At 39.7% G+C, this 21,560-nt stretch overlaps 3 protein-coding genes across 5 annotated transcripts; all 3 read left to right on the plus strand.

Annotated features, from left to right (window-relative positions):
* The first annotated feature begins 2,649 nt into the window (after nt 1-2,649).
* LOC4351401 (alpha-L-arabinofuranosidase 1) lies at nt 2,650-9,608 on the plus strand. Of its 2 annotated transcripts, none has more exons than XM_015764871.3 (18): nt 2,650-2,993; nt 3,406-3,629; nt 3,785-3,839; nt 4,617-4,813; nt 5,063-5,184; nt 5,270-5,417; nt 5,566-5,635; nt 5,740-5,885; nt 6,001-6,046; nt 6,126-6,178; nt 6,740-6,884; nt 7,588-7,706; nt 7,813-7,884; nt 8,239-8,342; nt 8,482-8,538; nt 8,625-8,817; nt 8,901-9,044; nt 9,157-9,608. In XM_015764871.3, exons 2-18 carry the CDS (start codon nt 3,441-3,443, stop codon nt 9,277-9,279), a joined length of 1,983 nt encoding a protein of 660 aa, XP_015620357.1. In that variant the 5' UTR covers nt 2,650-2,993; nt 3,406-3,440; the 3' UTR covers nt 9,280-9,608. The 2 variants fall into 2 exon arrangements, with proteins under 2 accessions (XP_015620357.1, XP_066162713.1); XM_066306616.1 differs by having other exon boundaries at nt 2,650-2,815.
* A 1,074-nt stretch (nt 9,609-10,682) lies between these two features.
* LOC4351402 (alpha-L-arabinofuranosidase 1) lies at nt 10,683-19,307 on the plus strand. Of its 2 annotated transcripts, XM_026021974.2 has the most exons (18): nt 10,683-10,947; nt 11,050-11,104; nt 12,628-12,818; nt 13,202-13,323; nt 13,423-13,570; nt 13,947-14,016; nt 14,092-14,237; nt 14,323-14,368; nt 14,459-14,511; nt 14,677-14,827; nt 15,293-15,411; nt 15,547-15,618; nt 16,611-16,714; nt 17,009-17,065; nt 17,158-17,350; nt 17,566-17,709; nt 18,032-18,075; nt 18,675-19,307. In XM_026021974.2, exons 1-18 carry the CDS (start codon nt 10,747-10,749, stop codon nt 18,742-18,744), a joined length of 1,986 nt encoding a protein of 661 aa, XP_025877759.1. In that variant the 5' UTR covers nt 10,683-10,746; the 3' UTR covers nt 18,745-19,307. The 2 variants fall into 2 exon arrangements, with proteins under 2 accessions (XP_025877759.1, XP_025877760.1); XM_026021975.2 differs by lacking the exon at nt 15,547-15,618.
* A 1,923-nt stretch (nt 19,308-21,230) lies between these two features.
* On the plus strand, nt 21,231-21,560 carry LOC107277182 (uncharacterized). Its single transcript, XM_066306407.1, has one exon. It carries the CDS (start codon nt 21,231-21,233, stop codon nt 21,558-21,560), a length of 330 nt encoding a protein of 109 aa, XP_066162504.1.

A 21,560-nucleotide genomic window follows, 5' to 3' on the forward strand; every position in this document is an offset into this window, starting at 1 on the left:
GCCTCGTCGGCGGCTTGCAGAGGAGGAAGAAAGGAGAGAAGAGGCCGTGGGCTCTTTTCGTTAATGGGCTATGGGCTTTTTTAGAAATCAGATCGATAAAAATGGGCTATGGACTTTTTTTTACATTCTGGCCCAATACCGTTTGCGAAAGCGGCCCTCAACCGCATCCAATTGCCTTTCCCCGTGTCACTGTCAACCGGAGCCAACCTAAGCAAAGTGAAGAGATTAAAGATTTTTATTAGGGAATAATACCAGAAATTAAAGATCTATAGAAGAGTGAGAAATCAAGAGTAGAGTAGTGGAACTGGAATGAACACTTGTGCATTATATTCTCCAGGACAGATGTGACGATTACTGTCGCATATATATCTTGCAAGCAATGCAACTTCTTCTTCAATTCGTGGATATCAATCATATCTCGAGTGCAAACGGACACGCAAGAGAGCATCAGATATATATATATATATATATATATATATATATATATATATATATATATATATATATATATATATATATATATATATATATATATATATATATATATATATATATATATATATATATATATATATATATATATATATATATCTGATATATATATATATCGAGAAATCATAAATGAGCTGCTAGTATTATTATATATGCAACATTCAAACTCAAGCTAGATATATCTGTCGATCGATCCATGGATGAATCAATATGTTTGTGTTGCAGTGCACGCATGCGCATGCATTTCAGTGATTTCTGTCGATCAGAATCAGATCAGATCAGCGGTAAATGAGTCACATCGCTATCGCGCATGTATGATCGATCGATGTTCCTTCACGTTTAGACCCAAGCAAGGCAACGCCATTATATTCCATCAATCATTACGCATGAACGTTATTTTCATGCATGCCCGGTCAATATAGTTCCTCAATTTGACGGCACATAATCTGGGAAATTTGTTTCACTTGCTGTCCTGCATGGCTACATCTTACTAGGTTCTTAACTAATCACCACTTTTCTTTAATCAATTTCATTCTAGCCATGAATGATCAGAATTGCAACGTTGTCGATGAGGGACTACCTACGAAGTGGATGACTAATTAGAGGTCCTAATTTTTTTCATATCTTAATTTATGCCAATTTGTTTTAATATGTTTAAAGATCTTTCACTCTCTTTTTTTCTTTTTTGAAAAAAAAGTACTCTTACTTTTTTTATTAATGACTAGAATGAGTTTGTTTCTTCAGCTTTGGTAAGTAGTACTACTAATTATGGCCACCTTAAAGAGGCGATAACGATACGAACATATGTTTCAGGCATTACAAATTCCATTTTTCCACATAACAAAAAAAAATAAATCACTACATCACACCACAATTCTTTTTCTAAAATCTATTTCTTTTAAAAAAAAATTCTTCCGACTTAGTTAGAGTACCACCATCAATTTATTCTTTTGTTTCTTGGCATTTTTCTAAATATCAATTTATGATTCGTATCGGGGACTCAGATTATTAGGTACGGCCCCACGGAATTGTAAAACAAAACACACTACTCCTCTGTTTCATATTACTCATCATTCTAGCACTTTTTTTTAAAAGACAAAACATGAAGGTATGGTAAATTACTGAACTATCCTATTAATAACAGCAATATTTGTACTTCATATTGGAGTTAAATGGGTATTTTATACAAGCACAATAGTTGAGGGGGTACAATGAACTTAATAAAATGTCTAAATATAACAGTGTTGTACCTTTTTTTTCCTTCTTTCTGTATGCAAGAACATGCGCTGTTACCTAGTACTATGTAGAATGAACATGACAATCTTCACTGCCACACTGCTCACCAAATCCTAGGAGAGAGCTACTTGTAATTTTAGTCTTGTTGAAATGATCAATTGATTAGAGGCTATGTGCATTATCTCATACTTTGGTAGTACTAATACAAACTTTGTTTTTGCGAGGAAGTACTAATACAAACTTTGACGGAGGCGCAACTGCCTCATCCCTTGTGATAGCAAGGAACCATGAAGAACCGATCCTCTTTTGTATTGGTGTGCTCTGTGTATGATTTCGTATGTGATCGATAGCTGAAATCGCTCCCTACCGTTTCCATTGATAACTCTAGTCGTTAACGTTATTGCCAAAAACCGATGAAAGTCAGATAAATTTGGTTAGAAAGTTTCATTTTTTTAATCTTTGGCCAATTATGGTTAAATACAGCCAGCTCAATAGGAACCATGACATATATCGTATTTGAATCCAGGCTCTGCTCTGTTGAGATATTTTTGTTTTCTTTTGGACACCAATCATGTACTCTCTACATCCCCATTTTAAGTGCAGCCATAGTTTTCCGCGTCCAACTTTGACGATTCGTCTTATTTGAAAATTTTTAAAAGAATTTTAAAAATATAAGTCACGAGTAAAATACTATTTATATTTTATCATCTCATAATAACCAAAACACTAATTATAAATTTTTTTTAAATAAAACAGATGATCAAAGTTAGGCGCGGTAATGGATGGTTGCACTTAAATGAAAAAGAGAGGGAGTAGATTAGATAGAGTCAGGCAGTGTGGGCCACGGAGATGTCTGAGAGCCATAGACAGATGATCCATTTCATTCGATAATTAAATACAGTACTGTAGCTAGGGATAATCAATCCCTCGTGTCTGTCGGTGGGCCCCGCGCACCCAACCGCCGCGCCGAACCCCGCCGCAGCAAGCAACTGCTACCCGTGCCGCCGCCCGTCTCCGGCGTCCGATCACCATCAGGCGGCCGCGCGACCTCCTCTGCTTGCGTTGCGTGCCTCCCCACGAGGTCGAGGTACACTTCCCTTCAAAGCCACTGTCTCTCTCTCCTCCTCTCCTCTACTTAACACCAAAGCCTCGCGCTCTGTCCGTCCTGCTCCTAATCCTCGCGGCAGCTTGCTTGGCGCTCGCCTCCCTCGGCCGCACTTCTTTCTTCCTGATTCCTGACGTCTTGGATGGTGCGCTTTATTATGGTGAGAAATTTTGACGAAAATCGTTTACTGCTATTCCTGCTTGTCTTCTTTGGTTATGCGGACGACCTGTTCGACGAAATGACTGATACAAGGGAATTGATTGGTCTTTGTGTTGTTTAGCCTCTTCCGCTCTCCTAATCCTTAACAAGTTGACTGTTTCATTTTGTTGTCTGGTGTCAACGCTTTTATGATTTTCTAAAAATTGTAGTTGAGCAAATGATGCAAGTGTTGTTATATTGTAGACATGGTTTTGGACATATCACTGTCTTCTCTATGTTTGGCCTTTCGTTTCTTCTAATGGTATCGCTGTTTTGATGCCATCTAGTAATAGCATCTGCTTGTCCGATGCCTATCTTTCTTAGTTGACTTCTCATGCATACTGTATCATCTTCTGGCCTTATTTGTTCAACAGACACACGACCTGCACTAGTGTTTACAGCTCCAAGTATGGGTTCCAGAGAACCCTTCCTGAGTGCCATCTTCTTCTTCTTCTTCTTGCTTTTGTTCTGCCTCGGCTGCAAGTGTATAGCTTCAGAGTTACACTTACACACGACCCAGACTGCGGTCCTCAAGGTTGATGCCTCACTGCAACATGCTCGACAGATCCCCGACACGCTATTTGGAATATTTTTTGAGGTAAACCGTAAGATACATATAGTAATTTTGTTTTGCACAATTGCATTATATCACTTTGTCCTTTCCTCTGGCACTTTGTTAGCATGTCTAGAATAAGTCAGGTAGACTACATGTTTCACTATGTCCTGATGGCAATTTCTTGGCTAATATTGTAGGAAATCAACCATGCAGGAGCTGGTGGAATATGGGCTGAACTTGTTAGTAACAGAGGTACTTCAATTATTCTTTAATGCAAGATATGCACTTATTTTGTTCCATCGTCCAGATAAAACATAATTTGCTTCTGGATGAACATGAATAACTTATTCTGCAATCCGATGGAACACAAACACATGGCTTTAAAAAAATCCTTTTGTTATTTTTTTTTGCTGGGCCGGCAAAAACCGGCAGAGTTGTATATTAAGAAGAAAAGAAAGTTTTACAAGTACACCCTAAGCCAGGGGTGGCTTAGGCTACAGTGAATCGTCTCAGCGATTTAGCCTACAGACAAACTTAGGCTACAGTGAATCGTCTCAGCGATTTAGCCAGCATCGATCGCGCTCAACAGGCCGGCGGCCTTCCATGTTTCCCACTCATCAGCGATGGTAGCACAGAGGTGTACCGCCGATGTGGTTTTTCCATCAAACGCGTGCATTTCGTTCCTTCCAAACTAACCACGTTACCAGGATAACCCCGGCGTCGAAGGTCTTCCGATCCGTCTTATGAACCGATTTGTGCGCCTCGCACCACCAGCACAGTAGGAAATCCTTTTGTTATTGTCTTTACTCGAAAATTCTCCCTACTATCTTATTAACTAAATTATGTTTTTCCCATGAACTTAAAAAAAGAGTTTAATTTTTTTTAGCATAACTGTAATTCTGTAAACTTGGAACACAAAACTTTGATTAGGAGCATAAACTGGATGGGATGCAAAATAATATGCCCTTTCATGGAAGCTATATTGACATGTAGGGCTTAGTATAACCAGCTTATGAGTTTTATGCACAGGTTTTGAAGCTGGAGGCCCTCATACCCCATCAAACATTGATCCATGGTCCATAATTGGAGATGACTCTTCCATATTTGTGGCGACTGATCGAACGTCATGTTTCAGTCGGAATACTGTTGCTCTAAGGATGGAGGTTCTCTGTGACAATTGCCCAGCTGGTGGTGTTGGCATTTATAACCCAGGATTCTGGGGCATGGTATGGGTTTATGTATTGTTGTTCTTTAGTTTGTTTTCCTCATAGTACTGCTACCATTTTGCTGTATTTTCTCATGAAATTACCTAGTAAATCATGGACCTCCACACGTTCTGTTTCAAATTTTCATGTAGCGATATTTCTTTCGTGCACTTGTGTTGGGCAAAATATGGTAAACATTTGCTTTCCTAACTTTTGCAATGCTTCCTTTCCAATGCTTTGATCGCCCTTAATTGTCATATCAACCTGCAGAACATAGAAGATGGAAAGACCTACAATTTAGTGATGTATGTTAAATCACCAGAAACTGTGGAGTTGACAGTTTCCTTGACAAGTTCTGATGGGTCGCAAAATCTGGCTTCAAGTACCATACCGTCAGTGCCTTTGCTCTCAATACTGGGACAGGAGAACAAGGATGTCTGCCCATTCCCATTAGTTGAAAGAATTATATTGTTGCAGGGTTTCTGGTGCGTCGAATTGGACAAAACTGGAGCAGAAGTTGGTTGCTAAAGGAACAAATAGAACCTCAAGGCTTCAAATAACAACTACCAAGAAGGGAGTTGTATGGTTTGATCAAGTCTCTCTCATGTCTGCAGACACTTACAAGGTACATTATATTTTGTTATCAAACTTCGTTACTGGAAAAGGAAAACGATATCATGGACTTTTTCATGCTATCTCTATATAGTGTATGATACCACTTAAATCTTCATGGGCTTTTTCTACTGCTTCCAACATTTCTTTTACACATTCAGGGACATGGTTTTCGCACAGAACTAATATCTATGATGTTGGACTTAAAACCACGATTCTTGAGATTCCCTGGTATGAGCTATATTTTCCAATTGAAAATCAAGTTCTTGATATCTGCACATATATGTCAGACGTGTCTGGGATAATTGACTTGATTTCCATTCAAACAATTGTAGGAGGTTGCTTCGTGGAGGGTGAATGGTTAAGAAACGCATTCAGGTGGAGGGAATCTATTGGTCCATGGGAAGAGAGGCCTGGACACTTTGGGGATGTTTGGCATTACTGGACTGATGATGGCCTTGGATATTATGAGTTTCTCCAGGTACCAGTTTAGTTGACATTATTTCCGCCCTTCATTTTCTTATCACTCCCTAATCATATATTGCCTTTGAATTCTATTTTTTTTTCTAATGAAAAATTTGAACTCTACATCAAAGCTTTCTGAGGACCTGGGCGCTGCCCCAATCTGGGTGTTTAACAATGGTAATAATTGCCATATTTTTTATATCTTTATCGCCACAGCTGACCTCCTTAATTGCTACTAAACTCTTTTATATATCAGGAATCAGCCATAATGATGAAGTTGATACTGCTGCAATTGCTCCTTTTGTAAAAGTATGTTCTGAACTCCCTGGTTTATTTTCTGTTAAGTCAGATGCACCTTGATTCGCTAAATTGTTTCCACTTTAAAATTTACCTGCAACATCCTAGCTATGACTGGGCATTACTATGGATATGGAATGTGAGAAAATTGATACTATCTTCACTACCATCGTAGTAGTGTTCCATCTTTTATCTTTGTATATCTAAATATTAAGGATCTTCGTTGTGCAGATCCTAAGAATGCAACTGCATATGATGTGTCTCATTGACTGATGCTAAAACTCTTGCCTTGTTTTCTCATGATTGAAATAGAGCTGATTTTCTGTGTAAAATAAAGGATGGTTTGGGCTTGTTCTTTTACACTATTAGTTCAGAGAGTTCTTTAAAAAATTTTCACAAAGTTCACAAGCAGTGATGATGTTTAACCTGAATTTGCATTCTGATCTACTTTTCCTGAATTGAGACGGTAACGTACCTATCCAAGAAAATACCAAATATCTTTTCCTTAATTGAGACTATGGTAGTTATCATAACACCACTTTTGTTTTGGGAACGTCTCCTGTCTCTCTACAGGACGTATTGGACAGTCTAGAATTTGCAAGGGGGAGTGCAGATTCGACATGGGGTTCTGTTAGAGCTGCAATGGGGCACCCTGAACCATTCCCTGTCAAATACGTTGCAATTGGAAATGAAGATTGTGGGAAAAAATTTTACCGCGGTATATTCCTCATCCAATTTCATATTTTATCCACTTGACCATATAACTGCATAAGTTGAAGAGGCTTGTCTGGATAATTAAGAAGGTGTATGATCGAGGAAAAGGATATGCACATGAACCATGCTAATTATGTAAAATATATTTTATGGATTTAGTCACTCAACTCACTCTCTATCCACTTTCAATACTGGGCTTTGATTTTGTGATTGGACGTGTATTTCAAATAATATTAGCTCAATAAAATAAATCTCTACATGAACCAGAGGGAAATATAGTCCACAACTTCTTTATGATGCTGTTTCTGTTTCCTGAGAAGTCGTTCATTAATTTAGTCACATAAAATCTCCATAGAAAAACCTTACAAGGTGACATTTGTTTCTTACACTATTTCAATTAGTATATAATATTAATTTTTTTATGTCATATGTTCTTTTTCCTCTTTTATACTCACAGTAATATACGTTGTTATTTTTTATCGTTGCAAATAAAGTAGGATTAGTAATACATAAAAACAAGTCCTGGAAGCAAAAACTACTAAAATGTGGTTATTTTCATTATTTTTTAAAAAAATTGGGATGCAATTTTTTTATGTTTGATCATAATCCCCAATGGTACTGCACAAGTTTTACTTGAACTGTGTGGAGAGCAACTGTTGAGTTCTCCTTTTAGGTATATGCATGATGTTCTCTTATCCGTTATACAGGTAATTACCTCAAGTTTTATAATGCTATAAGGGAGGCCTATCCGGACATTCAAATGATTTCAAATTGTGATGCTTCATCAAGACCACTTGACCATCCTGCTGATTTATATGACTTCCATGTAAACTACTCATCCTCTGGAGTTCTGTTATGCAGTACTTCTCATTCTGTCACCAATGTCAAGGTTTTTCCCATTTATTAAATTCTAATAATTCCTTTTTCTCTAGGTCTATACTGATTCTAAGACTTTGTTTTCGATGAAGAGTGCATTTGATAGATCATCTCGTAATGGGCCCAAGGTATGTTGTATACCTGGACTTTCATTGCTGTGTGAACCTTTTCATTTATGGAGATGCTTGTAAAACAGCACTGTGAATCTCCCATCTTTCATTTATATTTTACATTAATAATCCAGGACTTCTCTTGGTATATTCGTAGGATGACCTTGGCCATCTATGTTTTAACAACAATTCAGTAACATCCACAGTTCATCTATGTCACGTGTGATGATTTTTTCCATGTTTTGGATAATTTTGGAATCTCATTGCTTCTCTTGCTTATTCACTTCTATCTTTACAGATGTGCTGCCTATTTATCTCTTCTCATCCCTATTGGCCATTAAATATATTTCTTCATATATGTTTTGGTTGCAGGCTTTTGTCAGTGAATATGCTGTTTGGAGAAGTGATGCAGGTAGAGGAAGTCTACTTGCTTCATTGGCAGAAGCTGCTTTCCTTACTGGACTGGAGAAGAATAGGTTATCTTTCCTTGAAACAATCTTTTCTTTCCGGGTCGTGTGACAGATCACATTTGAGCTTTCCTGCGTAGGGCTTTATTAAGATCTACTAACAAATGCAATGAGATATTTACTGTAACTTCTTGTTGGTTCTTTGCAGTGATGTTGTTCAGATGGCAAGTTATGCACCACTGTTCGTGAACAACAATGATCAAACGTTAGTTTTGATGGCTCCATGGTTTCTTTATTTGTGTTTTTGTTTATTTAACAAGTACTGTAATAATGCTTCAATCAAACAATCAGGTGGAACCCAGACGCCATTGTATTTAACTCCTGGCAACAATACGGAACTCCTAGTTACTGGATGCAGACTCTTTTCCGTGAATCTAGCGGTGCTATGTTTCATCCAATTACAATCACTTCCAGCTACTCTGGTTCTCTGGCAGCATCTGCAATTACTTGGCAGGATTCTGAAAATAGCTTCTTAAGAGTAAAGGCAAGAAATTTTGTTATAAACCTACTCTACATCTGTAGGAGAATTGCGTACCTCATGGATTGATCTTGAAATCTCCTGTGCAGATTATAAACTTTGGGTCTGATCCAGTGAGCCTCACGATCTCTGCAACTGGGCTTCAGGCCCGTGTTAACGCACTGGGATCAACTGCCACTGTTATCACATCCAGCAATGTGATGGATGAGAACTCTTTTAGTAACCCGAATAAGGTAAGCAAACATTTCTGATTTCTTACTGGATGTAATGCACATATCAATGTCTAGTAGAGTTTGTGGTTTTGGTCATCTGAAGCCAAAGCTTTGCTCATGATAACCAATGCAGGTTGTTCCTGTCAAAAGCCAGCTTTCCAATGCAGCAGAGCAGATGCAAGTCACGCTTGCTCCTCACTCTTTCTCCTCATTCGATCTTGCGCTTGCCCAGTCCAAACTCGTGGCAGAGATGTGAAGCAGGAACACAAGGTTAGCGACAGAAACACAAGAAATACACGAGATGTGATATGCGAATACCAGAATGCAGTCCATATATGTGCATGTATCTTGAAGCACTACTGTATAGTGTAATACACAGGAAATGATGAATAAAATTCACTCCAGGCTTACTTTCTTCTTTTCGTTTCGTTTCTTTTCTTTTTTTTTTCTTTTTTTTGCTTTCTCCATATTTGTATCGGATGAGACTAGATGGCGCATTGCCACCGTGTTGCTTTGTTCCAAGGATAACAAATATGGGCTCTTTAGCCTGGGAAAGAGAGAATAATTTGGTTCAAGGATAACAAATTTGTAGAGAATATCTGAATTTGATTTAAGGATTTGTGAACTGAAGTTGGCATTTAAACTTGAGAAAAATTAAGGCTCAGATTATGGGCTAAGAATTTGAATTTAGGATTGAGCAGATCCAAATGGAGTCCAATCCCTATTAGGATGGATGTTGATTATTTGTGGATATGTTTCCCTGTAAATCTGGAATGTTCCCCATTAGGTATATTGATAAAATGATGATGAGAAGAAAAGGTTGGAAGAGGGAAACTTGTGTCGTGTGCATAGATGAGAACTGTGTCAGTAACCCCGGATAAGGTAAGCAACTGTTTTCTACTTTTATCTCTGGATGTAATGCACAAGTCAATGTGTGGTAGAATAGGTGGTTTTGGCCATCTCAAGCCATAGCTTCGATGCAGGAGCAGATGCAAGTGTCACTTGGTCCTCATTCGATCTTGGTCTGGGCCGGTCCAAAGTGGTGGCAGAGATGTGCAGCTGCAACGCGCACGGGGTTAGCAATAGAAATGCTTGTGCTTATTCGTCTTCCTCGATATATTTCTGTCGAATGAATCAAGATGAGCAGATAAAGAAGAGGAAAATGGAAGAAAATATGCATGGGCTGGCTGTACATTTTTGGCTGGAACCCATGTGAACTTGTGAAGTGAACTAGTAACTTGTTGGCAATTTTAGCAAGTTGACTGACTCTGTCTAACTAAAGCATTTTCCAGTAGTAGATCGTGCAACCTCGAATAATCATTTTGGATCGTTTCGTGTAACTCAAGTAGTGTAGTTCATGTTACACTAACTGAAGCCTCCATCTGGCAGAGGAATTTCTGTGAAATGAATCAAGATGAGCAGATAAAGAAGAGGAAAAAAGGAAGAAAACATGGGCTATGGCTGTACATTTTTACTGGAACCCATGTGAATGAACTACTACTTGTTGGCAATTTTAGCGACTTACTGTATCTAACTAGAGCAATTTCCAGCAGTAGATATCGAGCAACCTCGAATAATCAGGTTGGATCGTGTCGTCTAATACACTACTACACCAGCTAGCAGCCTAGCAAGTAGTGTAGTTCATATCAATATATCATACTAACTCAAGCCTCCCTCTAGCAAGTAGCAACACAATCCAATCCATTGTCATCGCAGTCGCAGAATGATGAGAGTGTGGCCGCCGGCGACGACGAGCATGCTGTCCAGGCAAGCCATTGTCGTCGTCGTCGTCTTCCTCGTTCTGTTCTTCGTCGGCGGCGGCAGCAGCAGATGCGAAGCCGAGACGTTGGAGACGGCGTCTCTCCATGTGGATTACTCTGTCGCTCGAAGAATGCCGGACACTTTGTTCGGCCTCTTCTTCGAGGTGAGACTAGCTACGTCTCTTTTCTTTCTTTTCCATTTCTTCTCCTGTGGATGCTTGCTTTTCTTTTCTTTATCAAAATCTGCATTATTATTATTTGTGCAGGAGATTAACCACGCTGGAAGTGGTGGCCTTTGGGCTGAACTCGTCAGTAACAGAGGTAACACCACATTATAGTACTACTCCCTCCTTTCCTAAATATTTGACGCCGTTAATTTTTTTAAATATGTTTGACTGTTCGTCTTATTCAAAAACTTTTGTAAAATGTATAAAACTAGACGTATACATAAAAGTATATTTAACAATAAATCAAATGATAGGAAAAGAATTAACAATTACTTAAATTTTTTGAATAAGACGAACGGTCAAACATTTTTAAAAAAGTCAACGGCGTCAAACATTTTGGGATGGAGGTAGTATTTTATTTGGCTTCCGAGCTGAAATTGACCATTAAATTAAAGAAGAGAGCAGTGGAGTGGTATCAGCCGTTGGATGTCCATTCAACGGCTGATTGGTCTTCAACCTCCAGTTCATTGACACGATTTGTCTCTCTTTTTATCTTCTCTCTATTTTTTTTTCTCTTTGAGAACTCTTCTCTGGTGAAGTTGAACATTAAATCAAGAGTTAATTTCACTTTGGACTATATTTTTTTAAAAAAATTATTTTGGATCACCCTTTGTTTCCAATTTTTTCACTTTGGACTAAGTAACTTTACCTTTTGTTGTATAATAGATACTCCAATCCACATCTTCAGCACTTCAATGACTCTGAGCAAATCGTTAACGATATGCTGGCGAATTTTCATACCTATACGCATGCCATATCTTTGCCAAAGGAAACAATAGACATGGCTAGCAAATAGAGTTAGGGTGGTTCATTATGCAACAAAGGTAAAAGTACCTATTCAAAGTAAAGAGATTGGGTATATGGTGTTGCAAATTGAAATTTTGGCGATAAAACATGGCACTAAGTTTAATTCACTCTTAAATTAAAGAAGAAGAGAGCAGTGGAGTGCTGTCAGCCGTTGGATGGCCATCCAACGGTTGATGGATCGTCTTCAACCTCCAGCTCATGGCTACTCTCTCTCTCTCTCTCTCTCCTCTTGAACGATTCCCTCCTGCCTCCTCCCTCCCCGCACCTGCACCTGCACCATCTCCGGCGTCTCTCGCGGCCGGATCCGCCGCCTCCTCACCCACCGCCCAAGGCCTCCCCTCCCTGTATACGAAGCCCCGATGAACTGCTCCTCCCTCCACAACCCCTCTATACCCCGCCAGATCCACTCCACGGCCCCACCCCAACCCAATATCCTAATCCATTCGCCCTCTCTCGCCGGGGAAGAAAGCCAAAAGGAGGAGGAGGAGGCTCATCGGCGCAGGGATGCTCGGGATTCACCGGCCAGCTCGACCTCGTTTTGGTGGGGGTGGTGTGTGTGAGAGTGAGTAACGAAGGCTTGAGGTTGAAGAAGCAACATGGATGGTTTGGATTTGTGATCTACTGCCAAGAATATTTGGGGAGAAATCAATCACCTCATGTATGGCAAATGCAAGGATTTTTGAGGAGAAATCAACCGGCTGATGTATAGCAATGTTGAATAAGAAAACATTTTCCCCCCTCAATAAATAAATAAATAATAATATTTGGAGTTTAACTTTAACTGATTTTTTGTCTAATTTCTTGCTTTAGGTTTTGAAGCTGGAGCCAACACATCAAACATTGACCCATGGTCCATCATTGGAGATGAATCCTCTGTTCACGTGACAACTGATCGCTCATCCTGTTTCAGTCAAAATCCTGTTGCTGTAAGGATAGAGGTTGTCTGTGACGATTGTCCAGCCGGTGGTGTTGGAATTTACAATCCAGGATTTTGGGGCATGGTATGAGTTCTATCCATTTTTATAAGTGCATTCCTATATGAATAATATGCAAAATAGAGCTTGTAATTGAAAGTAGTATCCTTTTTTTTTACGACAGTTTACAATAAACAGTGCTGCCACAGAAAGAAACTATAGCAAAGTTATTTATTCTGTTCGAAATGGTGAAGAAAACAAATAATTAAGCTAACCTATTTTTTGTTTGATTTCAATTTGCATTTATCTTTTCCTTGCATAATGCTGGTTTTTTATCAGATTGTTGTGCATTGCTCTTGGAAAAGTGTAATCTATAGCTTTTCTTCGAACCGTTTTCATTTTACCTTCTCATATTTTAATGGGATTTTACCTTCTGGTTTTGTGACGAATATGATCATTTCAATTTTCAGAATGTAGAAGAAGGAAAGGCATATAATCTGGTCATGCATATCAGATCATTAGAATCGGTGGAGTTGACAGCTTCACTCACATGCTCAAATGGATCGCAAAATCTTGCATCAAATTCTGTTCGGTATATATTTTTTCCGTAACACTGAGATAAAAAAGGTTTTTCAATCTCTCTCGCTCGTTCGCTCGCTAACCGAAAGGATTGTACATCAAATTTCTGCAGAGAAACTAATTTGTCAACTTGGACAAAGATAGAGCTACAGTTACTAGCTCAAGGGACATGCAGAACTTCAAGACTTGAACTAACAACTAGGAAAAGGGGAGTAATATGGCTTGATCAGGTGTCACTTATGCCTTCAGAAACATACAAGGTGCACTGTCTTTTACTTTTTTATTGCTACTGTCATCATAGCTTGATCTGGAATCCGGTATCATCTTGTGAAGAATGGAGAATAGAATTCATGCACTGACCCCAAAGATTTTAGCCACTACACCATGCCAGGTTCAATGGACACCCTGTTCAAATCATGTCTGCTATTTGATATTATTCAAACTTATTTAAAAAGGTCATCATAAAAATTATCAATTTATTCACATTGCTATCTGACAAGAAAAAAAAGTAAATTAACTTATCTGTAATCAGTAATCCCGTAGAGATGGCAGATCGAGTTATTGTTCCTTAATCTACATTTGCTTACTATGAGTCCATAGGAGTTGTTGATCGACATTTTTCTTCTACATATGCAGGGCCATGGTTTTCGCAAGGAACTCATGTACATGCTTTTGGACTTAAAACCACGGTTTCTACGGTTTCCTGGTATTTCGAATGTTTTCCAACTGGCAATCAATTTCGGTTGCCCTGTAATTTAATCGCTCGCATTACATTTGGCAGGGGGTTGCTTTGTCGAAGGCAATTGGTTAAAAAATGCATTCAGGTGGAAGGAAACTATTGGTCCATGGGAAGAGAGACCTGGACACTATGGAGATGTCTGGCACTACTGGACGGATGATGGCCTTGGGTATTATGAGTTACTCGAGGTATGGGTTGATTAATGTGAAATGGGTTTTTTCTTTTGGTCTCGGCATATCTCACCATTTGTTTACTTCAAAATGTTCATGAAAGCTTGCTGAAGACTTGGGTGCTAACCCTGTATGGGTGCTCAACATTGGTAAATATCGTGTCTATTTGTCTTGTTCAATGTATTTTTAATCTTTGCACAAACCAACGAACTGCTCAGGGTTTTTTATCTTGTAATTAGGGATGAGTCACCATGATGCAGTTAATGGAACTATGCTCGCACCTTTTATAAAGGTATGTTTTCGATGCCCTACATTTTTTGAAGTATGGATGAGATGAAGATGGACTTCTCATGATGTAACAGAAAACAGTTGTAACATGTGAATATTAACATAAGGCCTTGCATTTATTGTGATCCCATGTTTCTTATTTCGAGATGCTTTGATTTTCTTGCTACAGGATGCAACTGACAGTCTTGAGTTTGCAAAGGGGAGTGACAAATCAACATGGGGCTCTGTTAGAGCCACGATGGGGCACCCTGAACCATTCCCACTGAAGTATGTTGCACTAGGGAATGAAGATTGTGCTCCATTCAAGCTGATATACCGAGGTAAATTTTGCATAATAAACAAATAGTATTGTCCTTCGTGTTAATGCTGCGATGATTGGCTAAATTCATCATTCTGTTTTTTATCGATCTGCAAGGGTAATAGCACTATTTTATTTAACTTCACCCTTTTTAGTACTATCTGATTGCATAATGGAGATATTTTGGAGAAATAATAGATGAAAAAATTGGCTGCATGCCTTGTGGCAGAGGCCAGGGATGTAAAATATTTCCATTATAAAAAAAATAATAGATGAAAAGAAAAACAAGAAGTTAATTTACCAGTCTGCTGTTATGTTTCGAAACAGACTTTACCAGTTTCTAGAAGGTTCATTAGTTTTACATTTGATTGAGGCCAAATTGGCTACGACGTATAATGCTGTTTCAGTACATTTAAATGGGCTACTACTATCATAAATATCCTAATTTTCCCTTGATATCATATAACCATGTAATTCTGTTGAACAGAAAATTATCCCAAGTTCTACAACGCCATAAAAGAGGCTTATCCTGACATCCAAATAATTTCAAACTGTGATGGCTCGTCTGGGCCACTTGATCATCCTGCCGATCTCTATGACTACCATGTAAACAACTCACTGAGACTAATTTATTTCTATCATTCTCCCTATTTTTAAATTCTGTCTTGCTGGTTTTTTTCAGACTTGGTTATGTGATCATTTTCTCCATAGATTTCTGAGAATGTTACATTTATTCTGTAGATATATGAAAATGCATCCACTGTGTTTTTCAAGAAGAATGAATTTGATAGGACATCACGTAATGGTCCAAAGGTAATGAATTTGATATAAAGTGGCTTCTTTTGGGAAATTAAGTTCTTTTTTTTATTTTTTTTAGAGAAGGGTATTTTTTACCCGGCCTCTACATCCAACCGGATATATGCGGCCATTGAAATAGGGAACTTAGCCCCACAAACAACCCAATCTGAAATTCGCTCCATAGGAGATTTGAACTCAGGACCTTGGGTACTAGGAGATTCGCTCCATAGGAAATTAAGTTCTTAGATTAGATCAGTCTTACAAAGGCAGCTTCTCTCATGCGCCATTATCCTCGACATTTTCTTGAATGAAATATGCTTCTAGTTATTTCGAAAAAAAAGTGTTTCTAGGTATTAGTTTCTTCCATCTTCTTCCATGACTGAGACTGAATCTATAAGATCAGAATATATGATAACTTGAATAATATCCCAAACTAGAGCAATCTACTAGTACTTCATAACTTGAACTCCAGATCGCTTCTAGAGCAATCTGCTGTGGTATTGATTGACAACAAGCATAGTTAGTAATTATGACAACAAGCATGTTCTTCTTCTTCTCTTCCTTTTCCCATGAGAAGAAGCCTAACTATCGAATAGCAAAACGTAAGACGCTGTTCTTCCTTTTCCCATGTTTGTTGGATGGTTTGGAAGGAAAGAAATGCGCGTGTGTTTCAGAACCAGCGGCGCTCAGCCGGTTTCCTGTTTGGTTCAATCAAAGAGGAAGTGGCGATTTGGAAGGAAGCTGGGGTTTTCAGAAATATAGGAGAGTAGTCCCTTAGTGTAATCTTTTGCTTTTGGGAGGTTGCTCCGGTGACAACTTCCATTACTTCGACAGCTTCTTGTTGAAGTTATAACTTTGTATATTTGTATATATTCTTCAATCTTAAGTAAATTTGGTTGGCCTTTCTTGGCCGGCCCGGCAATTTATTCATCTCATTACCCTTTGATGTTGGATAGACAGAATATAAGTGAGCAGGAACCACTGACTATGCAATTGTTTCACTGCAGGTATTTGTAAGTGAGTATGCTGTTAATGGTGAGGATGCTGGCAATGGAAGCCTTCTTGCATCATTGGCAGAAGCTGCTTTCCTAATTGGTTTAGAGAAAAATAGGTGATCCCTCTGGGGATACTCTCTTAATTCTTTATCTTGGGTTCAGAGTAAATATAAAATCATGCGCAGAGTTGTCTACTTGTATCCAGACCATGCATGAATATAAGAGATCGTTCAATGGGATTCCTGGATAAATTGTTGATTTTTGTTTGACAACTACTACCTCATCTTTGTACTTCTCCACAAGGAAAATATTTTGAGTAAATGTATAATTTGTAAAAATTTACATTGAGCAACAGTAATTCCTTATTGCAAGTTATTGAATTGGCTCTCATCATGCATGCTTCTTTGCAGTGATGTCGTTCAGATGGCATGTTATGCACCACTCTTCGTGAATGACAACGATCGCGTGTTAGTATACATGGTCTTATACTTTCTTTGTTCAAGGATTCTAGCATCTGTTTCCTCTCTGACTATTGCTAATGTATAAATGTGATAACCAGCTGGAACCCAGATGCGATTGTCTTCAACTCCTGGCAACAGTATGGAACTCCTAGTTATTGGATGCAGACATATTTCCGTGAATCAAGCGGTGCTATGATTCATCCAATTATGATCAGTTCCAGCTACTCTGATTTATTGGCTGCCTCTGCAATCACCTGGCAAGACGCTGAGAATACCTTTCTGAGAGTGAAGGTAAACCATCCATTCCAGTTTCTTCTAAACTTATATGCATTTGGTTCAATTCATTAGACATGCGCCTTATTGTTTGGAATGATTTAGTTACAACGATACAAAATTGATTCAGCCAATGCATACTTGCATAACATGCATCTGTCTTTATATGTATTACTGCTGGAGTAATATGTTTGGATCTTAGAACATCCTGATCTTCAAATGATCTTCCACAGATAGTAAACTTCGGGCCAAATGCTGTGAACCTCACAATATCTTCAAGTGGACTTCAAGCTGGTGTAGATACGGCAAAATCAACTGTGACTGTTCTCACATCCAGCAACTTGCTGGATGAAAATTCATTTAGTGAACCAAACAAGGTATGACCAATTTTGCTTTGATCAGTAATTATTGGTTTCAGACTTTCATTACTATGCACAGAATTTAGAAGAGGGTAACTTCTCCATTACAAAAATCTGGTCTGTTACAATTAGACATGCAGGTGGTATGCCTCGCATTTGTCAAGTAGTGCGTGCTACATAAACACCTTTGTAGATATATCCCTACTCTGCCTTTTATTTTGTCATGTCTGGATTATTTCCTTGTCTTTCTAAAGAACACAGAGAATCTATTGTAACACACGATATCTCAGGGTACGCAAGTTGGTCTAACATACAAGTTTCTTGTGAACACGCATTGCAGGTCGTGCCAGTTGCCAGCGAGTTGCCGAATGCAGCAGAACAGATGCAAGTCTTACATTTTCCTTACTCAATTTGTTCGTTTGATCTTGCTCTGGTTTAGCCGTTTAATTAGCACAAGTTTATCAGGCTAACATGTTGGGACGCTGTTTCTGTCCTTAATGACATCCCAGGATTTCATAGTGATCAAAAGCTAATTATTCCACTGTATCAGAGCCCATTAGGCCAAGGATGGTTTTAATTAAAGCTTAGTTTGAACAACTCGCTTTATTTATAATATATCCCTTTATTGCTTCTAAGAAATCATCGAGTTGTTTGTTTGGATATTAGTAATGATATGGGAATTATTAAGTTGACCAGATAAAAATGTAGAATGCATCAAAAAGGAACTTGGTATCAATGAGATCACGTCTCCTTTTTGTTTGATAGCCATGGATATGATGTTTCTATAATATGGGGATGGTGATGAGTCTCTCTTTTGTTTTCTTGCGGTAATGCAGCTCTGTTAATTTCTCTATTACGGTTTGGCAAGATGGCCGGTGTCTCCGGATGTGATTTTTTTTGAGTAAATTTCACTTTGGACCTGTTTTATTGACCAAAGTTTCACCATGAACTATGTCTAACTCGACCTTTTCAGTTAACACCAGGTATGATTACCTTCTTTTGCAATTTGGACCGGGTTTTAAGACTTCGGGCCACCACGCTGGCTTGATCTGAGCCTAGTGAACTCAGTTCAGGGAAGAGAAATTATCGACGGAAACTAGCGCATGGGAGAGGAAGATAGTGCCGTGGAGGCGCGGAGGCGGATTTTCTCAACGCCTCGGTCTCCACCCTCACCACTGGTGGCTCCTGCGCCTGCGGAGCGGCACGATGCGGCGGCGGCGTGGCACGACGCGGCGGCCGTGTGCACGTCTCTGGCTCTGGCGAGGCATGGCGCAACGGCCGCGCGTGCTCTTCTTCGGCTCCGGCGCGGCAGGGCGGCGGCATGCATGCTCTTCTCCTGCTCGACCGCGGTGCCGGCAACGGGGGTGCACGCACTGCTCCTTCAGCTCACGGCAGAATGGAGGCCAAAAGCCTCACCAAGTTAGAGTAGGATTTATTAGCTCTGTGTACTGTAGATAAGTACCACTAAAGAGAAGGCACTGGGAAGGGAAATTATCAGAAATGCCATGTTGTGCCGATAATTCATTGTACCTCACCATCAGGTACATGTACATATGGAACTTGGAACCTCTCTGCTTGTTTTTAGTGGCAAAATGGACAGCTCCATCTTACTTGCACACTCATTCAGAAACAAACATTGATTCATTCCGCCAGCACTACACTGGAGCTGAAGAGCGCGCCGCCATGCCAATTCGGAGCCAGAAAAGAGCACGCCGCCGCCGCGCCATGCCGCTCCGGAGACACGGCCGTGAGCCACCGGTTGCGAGGGTGGAGATCGAGGCATTGAGCAAGTCCACCTCCACGACACTATCTTCCTCCTTTCCCGTGCGCTAGTCTCCCTCGATAACTCTCTGCCCTGAACTGAGTTCACCAGCTCAAGCCAACGTGCTGGCCCAAAAGTATTGGTACCCGGTCCAAACTATATAAGAAGGTAATCATACCTGGTGCTAACTGAAAAAGTAGAGTTAGACTTGGTTCATGGTAAAACTTTGGCCAAAAAATCAGGCCCAAAGTGAAATTTACTCTTTTTTTTTTTGATAAAATGTAACTTCCATTACCCAGCTCTCGGGAGAAAGCCAAACAGGAATAAACAGGGTGTTATACAAAGCTCATAAACTAACCAAGAGCATTCATCTCCGGTAACGGACACGCTACAGCGCTAATATGTTGTTGCCTCCCATGCGGCGCAGTCCACACCAAAACGACCAGACCTCTAACCCCACAAAAGAAAGAGTTTAGACCTAATAGGGACGGTAACAACTTGCTAGGTAATTTGGCTCTCAAGAAATGATGTGGTTTTTATAGGAAAACTGTTTCTTCTCCTTTGCAGGTTATTTTCTTAATTACACATTGGCTCTACATTGGCTCTGATCATGGGTTATTCTCGAGAAGCCCAATTTGTAGGGTTTTGTCACTTCGACTTGTCTATATTTAAAGCAAGTGTCAATGAGTTTTATACCTCGGTATATAGGTGACGACCTATTATTTGGGTTGTAGCCTTGTAGGGTCTTGATCTTGCAAGCTGTTTTTTTCTCTTCTTTTGAGTGTGTTGGCTGTGTGCACTATCGTAGTGCAGAGGCTGGGAGTGTTATCAAAACTTTTGAGTGAAATCAATAAAGCTTCCATTATCTTAAAAAGAAAGAACCCAACAGACTGACACATACTAATCCCAGCAAAAACTTTTGAGTGAGATCAATAAAGCTTCCATTATCTTAAAAAGAAAGAACCCAACAGATTGACACATAATAATCCCAGCAGAAAGGAAACTACGATATACTCCCTCCATCCCATAAAAAGAGGATTCCTAGCATCCCAAGGCAAATTTAGTGAGAAGTAAAATGACTAAAATGACCCTCATCAATAGAAAAGGTAGTACTGGTGATAGGTAGGTAAAGATTATTTAAGAGATAAAACTTCTCGTTTTATGTGTTGAAGATAGGTAGGATGGTAGAAGTTGGTTTTTTGTGGGATAAAATTTAAACTCTAGAAGTTAAGTTTTTTTTTTGGGATGGAGAGAGTATCAGGCAAGGTCTCCGGTTCCTGCAGCTTGTCCATCAGCTCCTTATGCCACTTGTCTGGGCAATCTCCTTCCATTTGTAGCAGTTTCCATCTTTGCACCCACGCCAGGGCTTTGTAGACTACCTGCAAAGGTGATTTAGCAATTTTATTTTCAAAAACCCACTCATTTCTATTTAACCAAATCCCCCAACAGAACCAAGCAACGAACACAATTGTGAGGTTTGTTTTTAGTTTCTTCTTTAGCATCCTCAAGCCATCCTCAAAATCATTTGGTATTTCTGACAGACCCAGAGTTTCTCTCAACACACACCATCTAAATTTGGCAACAGAGAAATTAACGGGATATCGATTCTACAGATCCGATATCTGATATCGGAATCATTGATTGGAGATGATCGATCAGGTCATTGAATGCCATGCAAAATGCTGTACTTATGTAATTGACACGCAAGGGCATCCAGAAAACCATCTCATTCAACATCATCTTACAGAGAAGGTCCAAGATCAAATCCACAACCACAATGGCGTCATCCTCCAATGTTAACAATGGCGTCAGTGTTCTCTTCCTCTTCGCTGTTCTCCTAATTGCTGCGTCTCAGCTCGCCGCCGGCACCAACTCGTTCCTGTACGGTGCATGCAAGACCATCGCCGGCGGCAGCGAGCTCCTCAGCGTCACGTTCTGCATCGACGCGCTCAGCTCCGACAACCGGAGCAGCAACATCAGCAGCTACAAGGAATTCGCGGTGATCGCCGTCGACCTCCTCACGGCCAACGCGACGAGCACCAAGTCTGAGATAGACGGCAAGCTCCGGAACGGCAGCGGCGACGCCGCTGCGACGCGGTGCCTCTAG

This window comes from Oryza sativa, chromosome 12, assembly GCF_034140825.1.
Source record: "Oryza sativa Japonica Group chromosome 12, ASM3414082v1".
Taxonomy (NCBI): Eukaryota; Viridiplantae; Streptophyta; class Magnoliopsida; order Poales; family Poaceae; genus Oryza; species Oryza sativa.

Excerpts from the sequence above, each read along its gene's own strand:
- LOC107277182 (XM_066306407.1), top strand. The coding sequence starts at position 21,231 with ATGGCGTCATCCTCCAATGTTAACAATGGCGTCAGTGTTCTCTTCCTC.
- LOC4351401 (XM_015764871.3), top strand. The coding sequence starts at position 3,441 with ATGGGTTCCAGAGAACCCTTCCTGAGTGCCATCTTCTTCTTCTTCTTC. Across the intron at positions 6,179-6,739 it reads CAATTGCTCCTTTTGTAAAA|GACGTATTGGACAGTCTAGA; the intron begins GTATGTTCTGAA and ends GTCTCTCTACAG. Across the intron at positions 8,343-8,481 it reads ACTGGACTGGAGAAGAATAG|TGATGTTGTTCAGATGGCAA; the intron begins GTTATCTTTCCT and ends GGTTCTTTGCAG.
- LOC4351402 (XM_026021974.2), top strand. The coding sequence starts at position 10,747 with ATGATGAGAGTGTGGCCGCCGGCGACGACGAGCATGCTGTCCAGGCAA. Across the intron at positions 14,017-14,091 it reads ACGGTTTCTACGGTTTCCTG|GGGGTTGCTTTGTCGAAGGC; the intron begins GTATTTCGAATG and ends TACATTTGGCAG. Across the intron at positions 15,412-15,546 it reads CCGATCTCTATGACTACCAT|ATATATGAAAATGCATCCAC; the intron begins GTAAACAACTCA and ends TTTATTCTGTAG.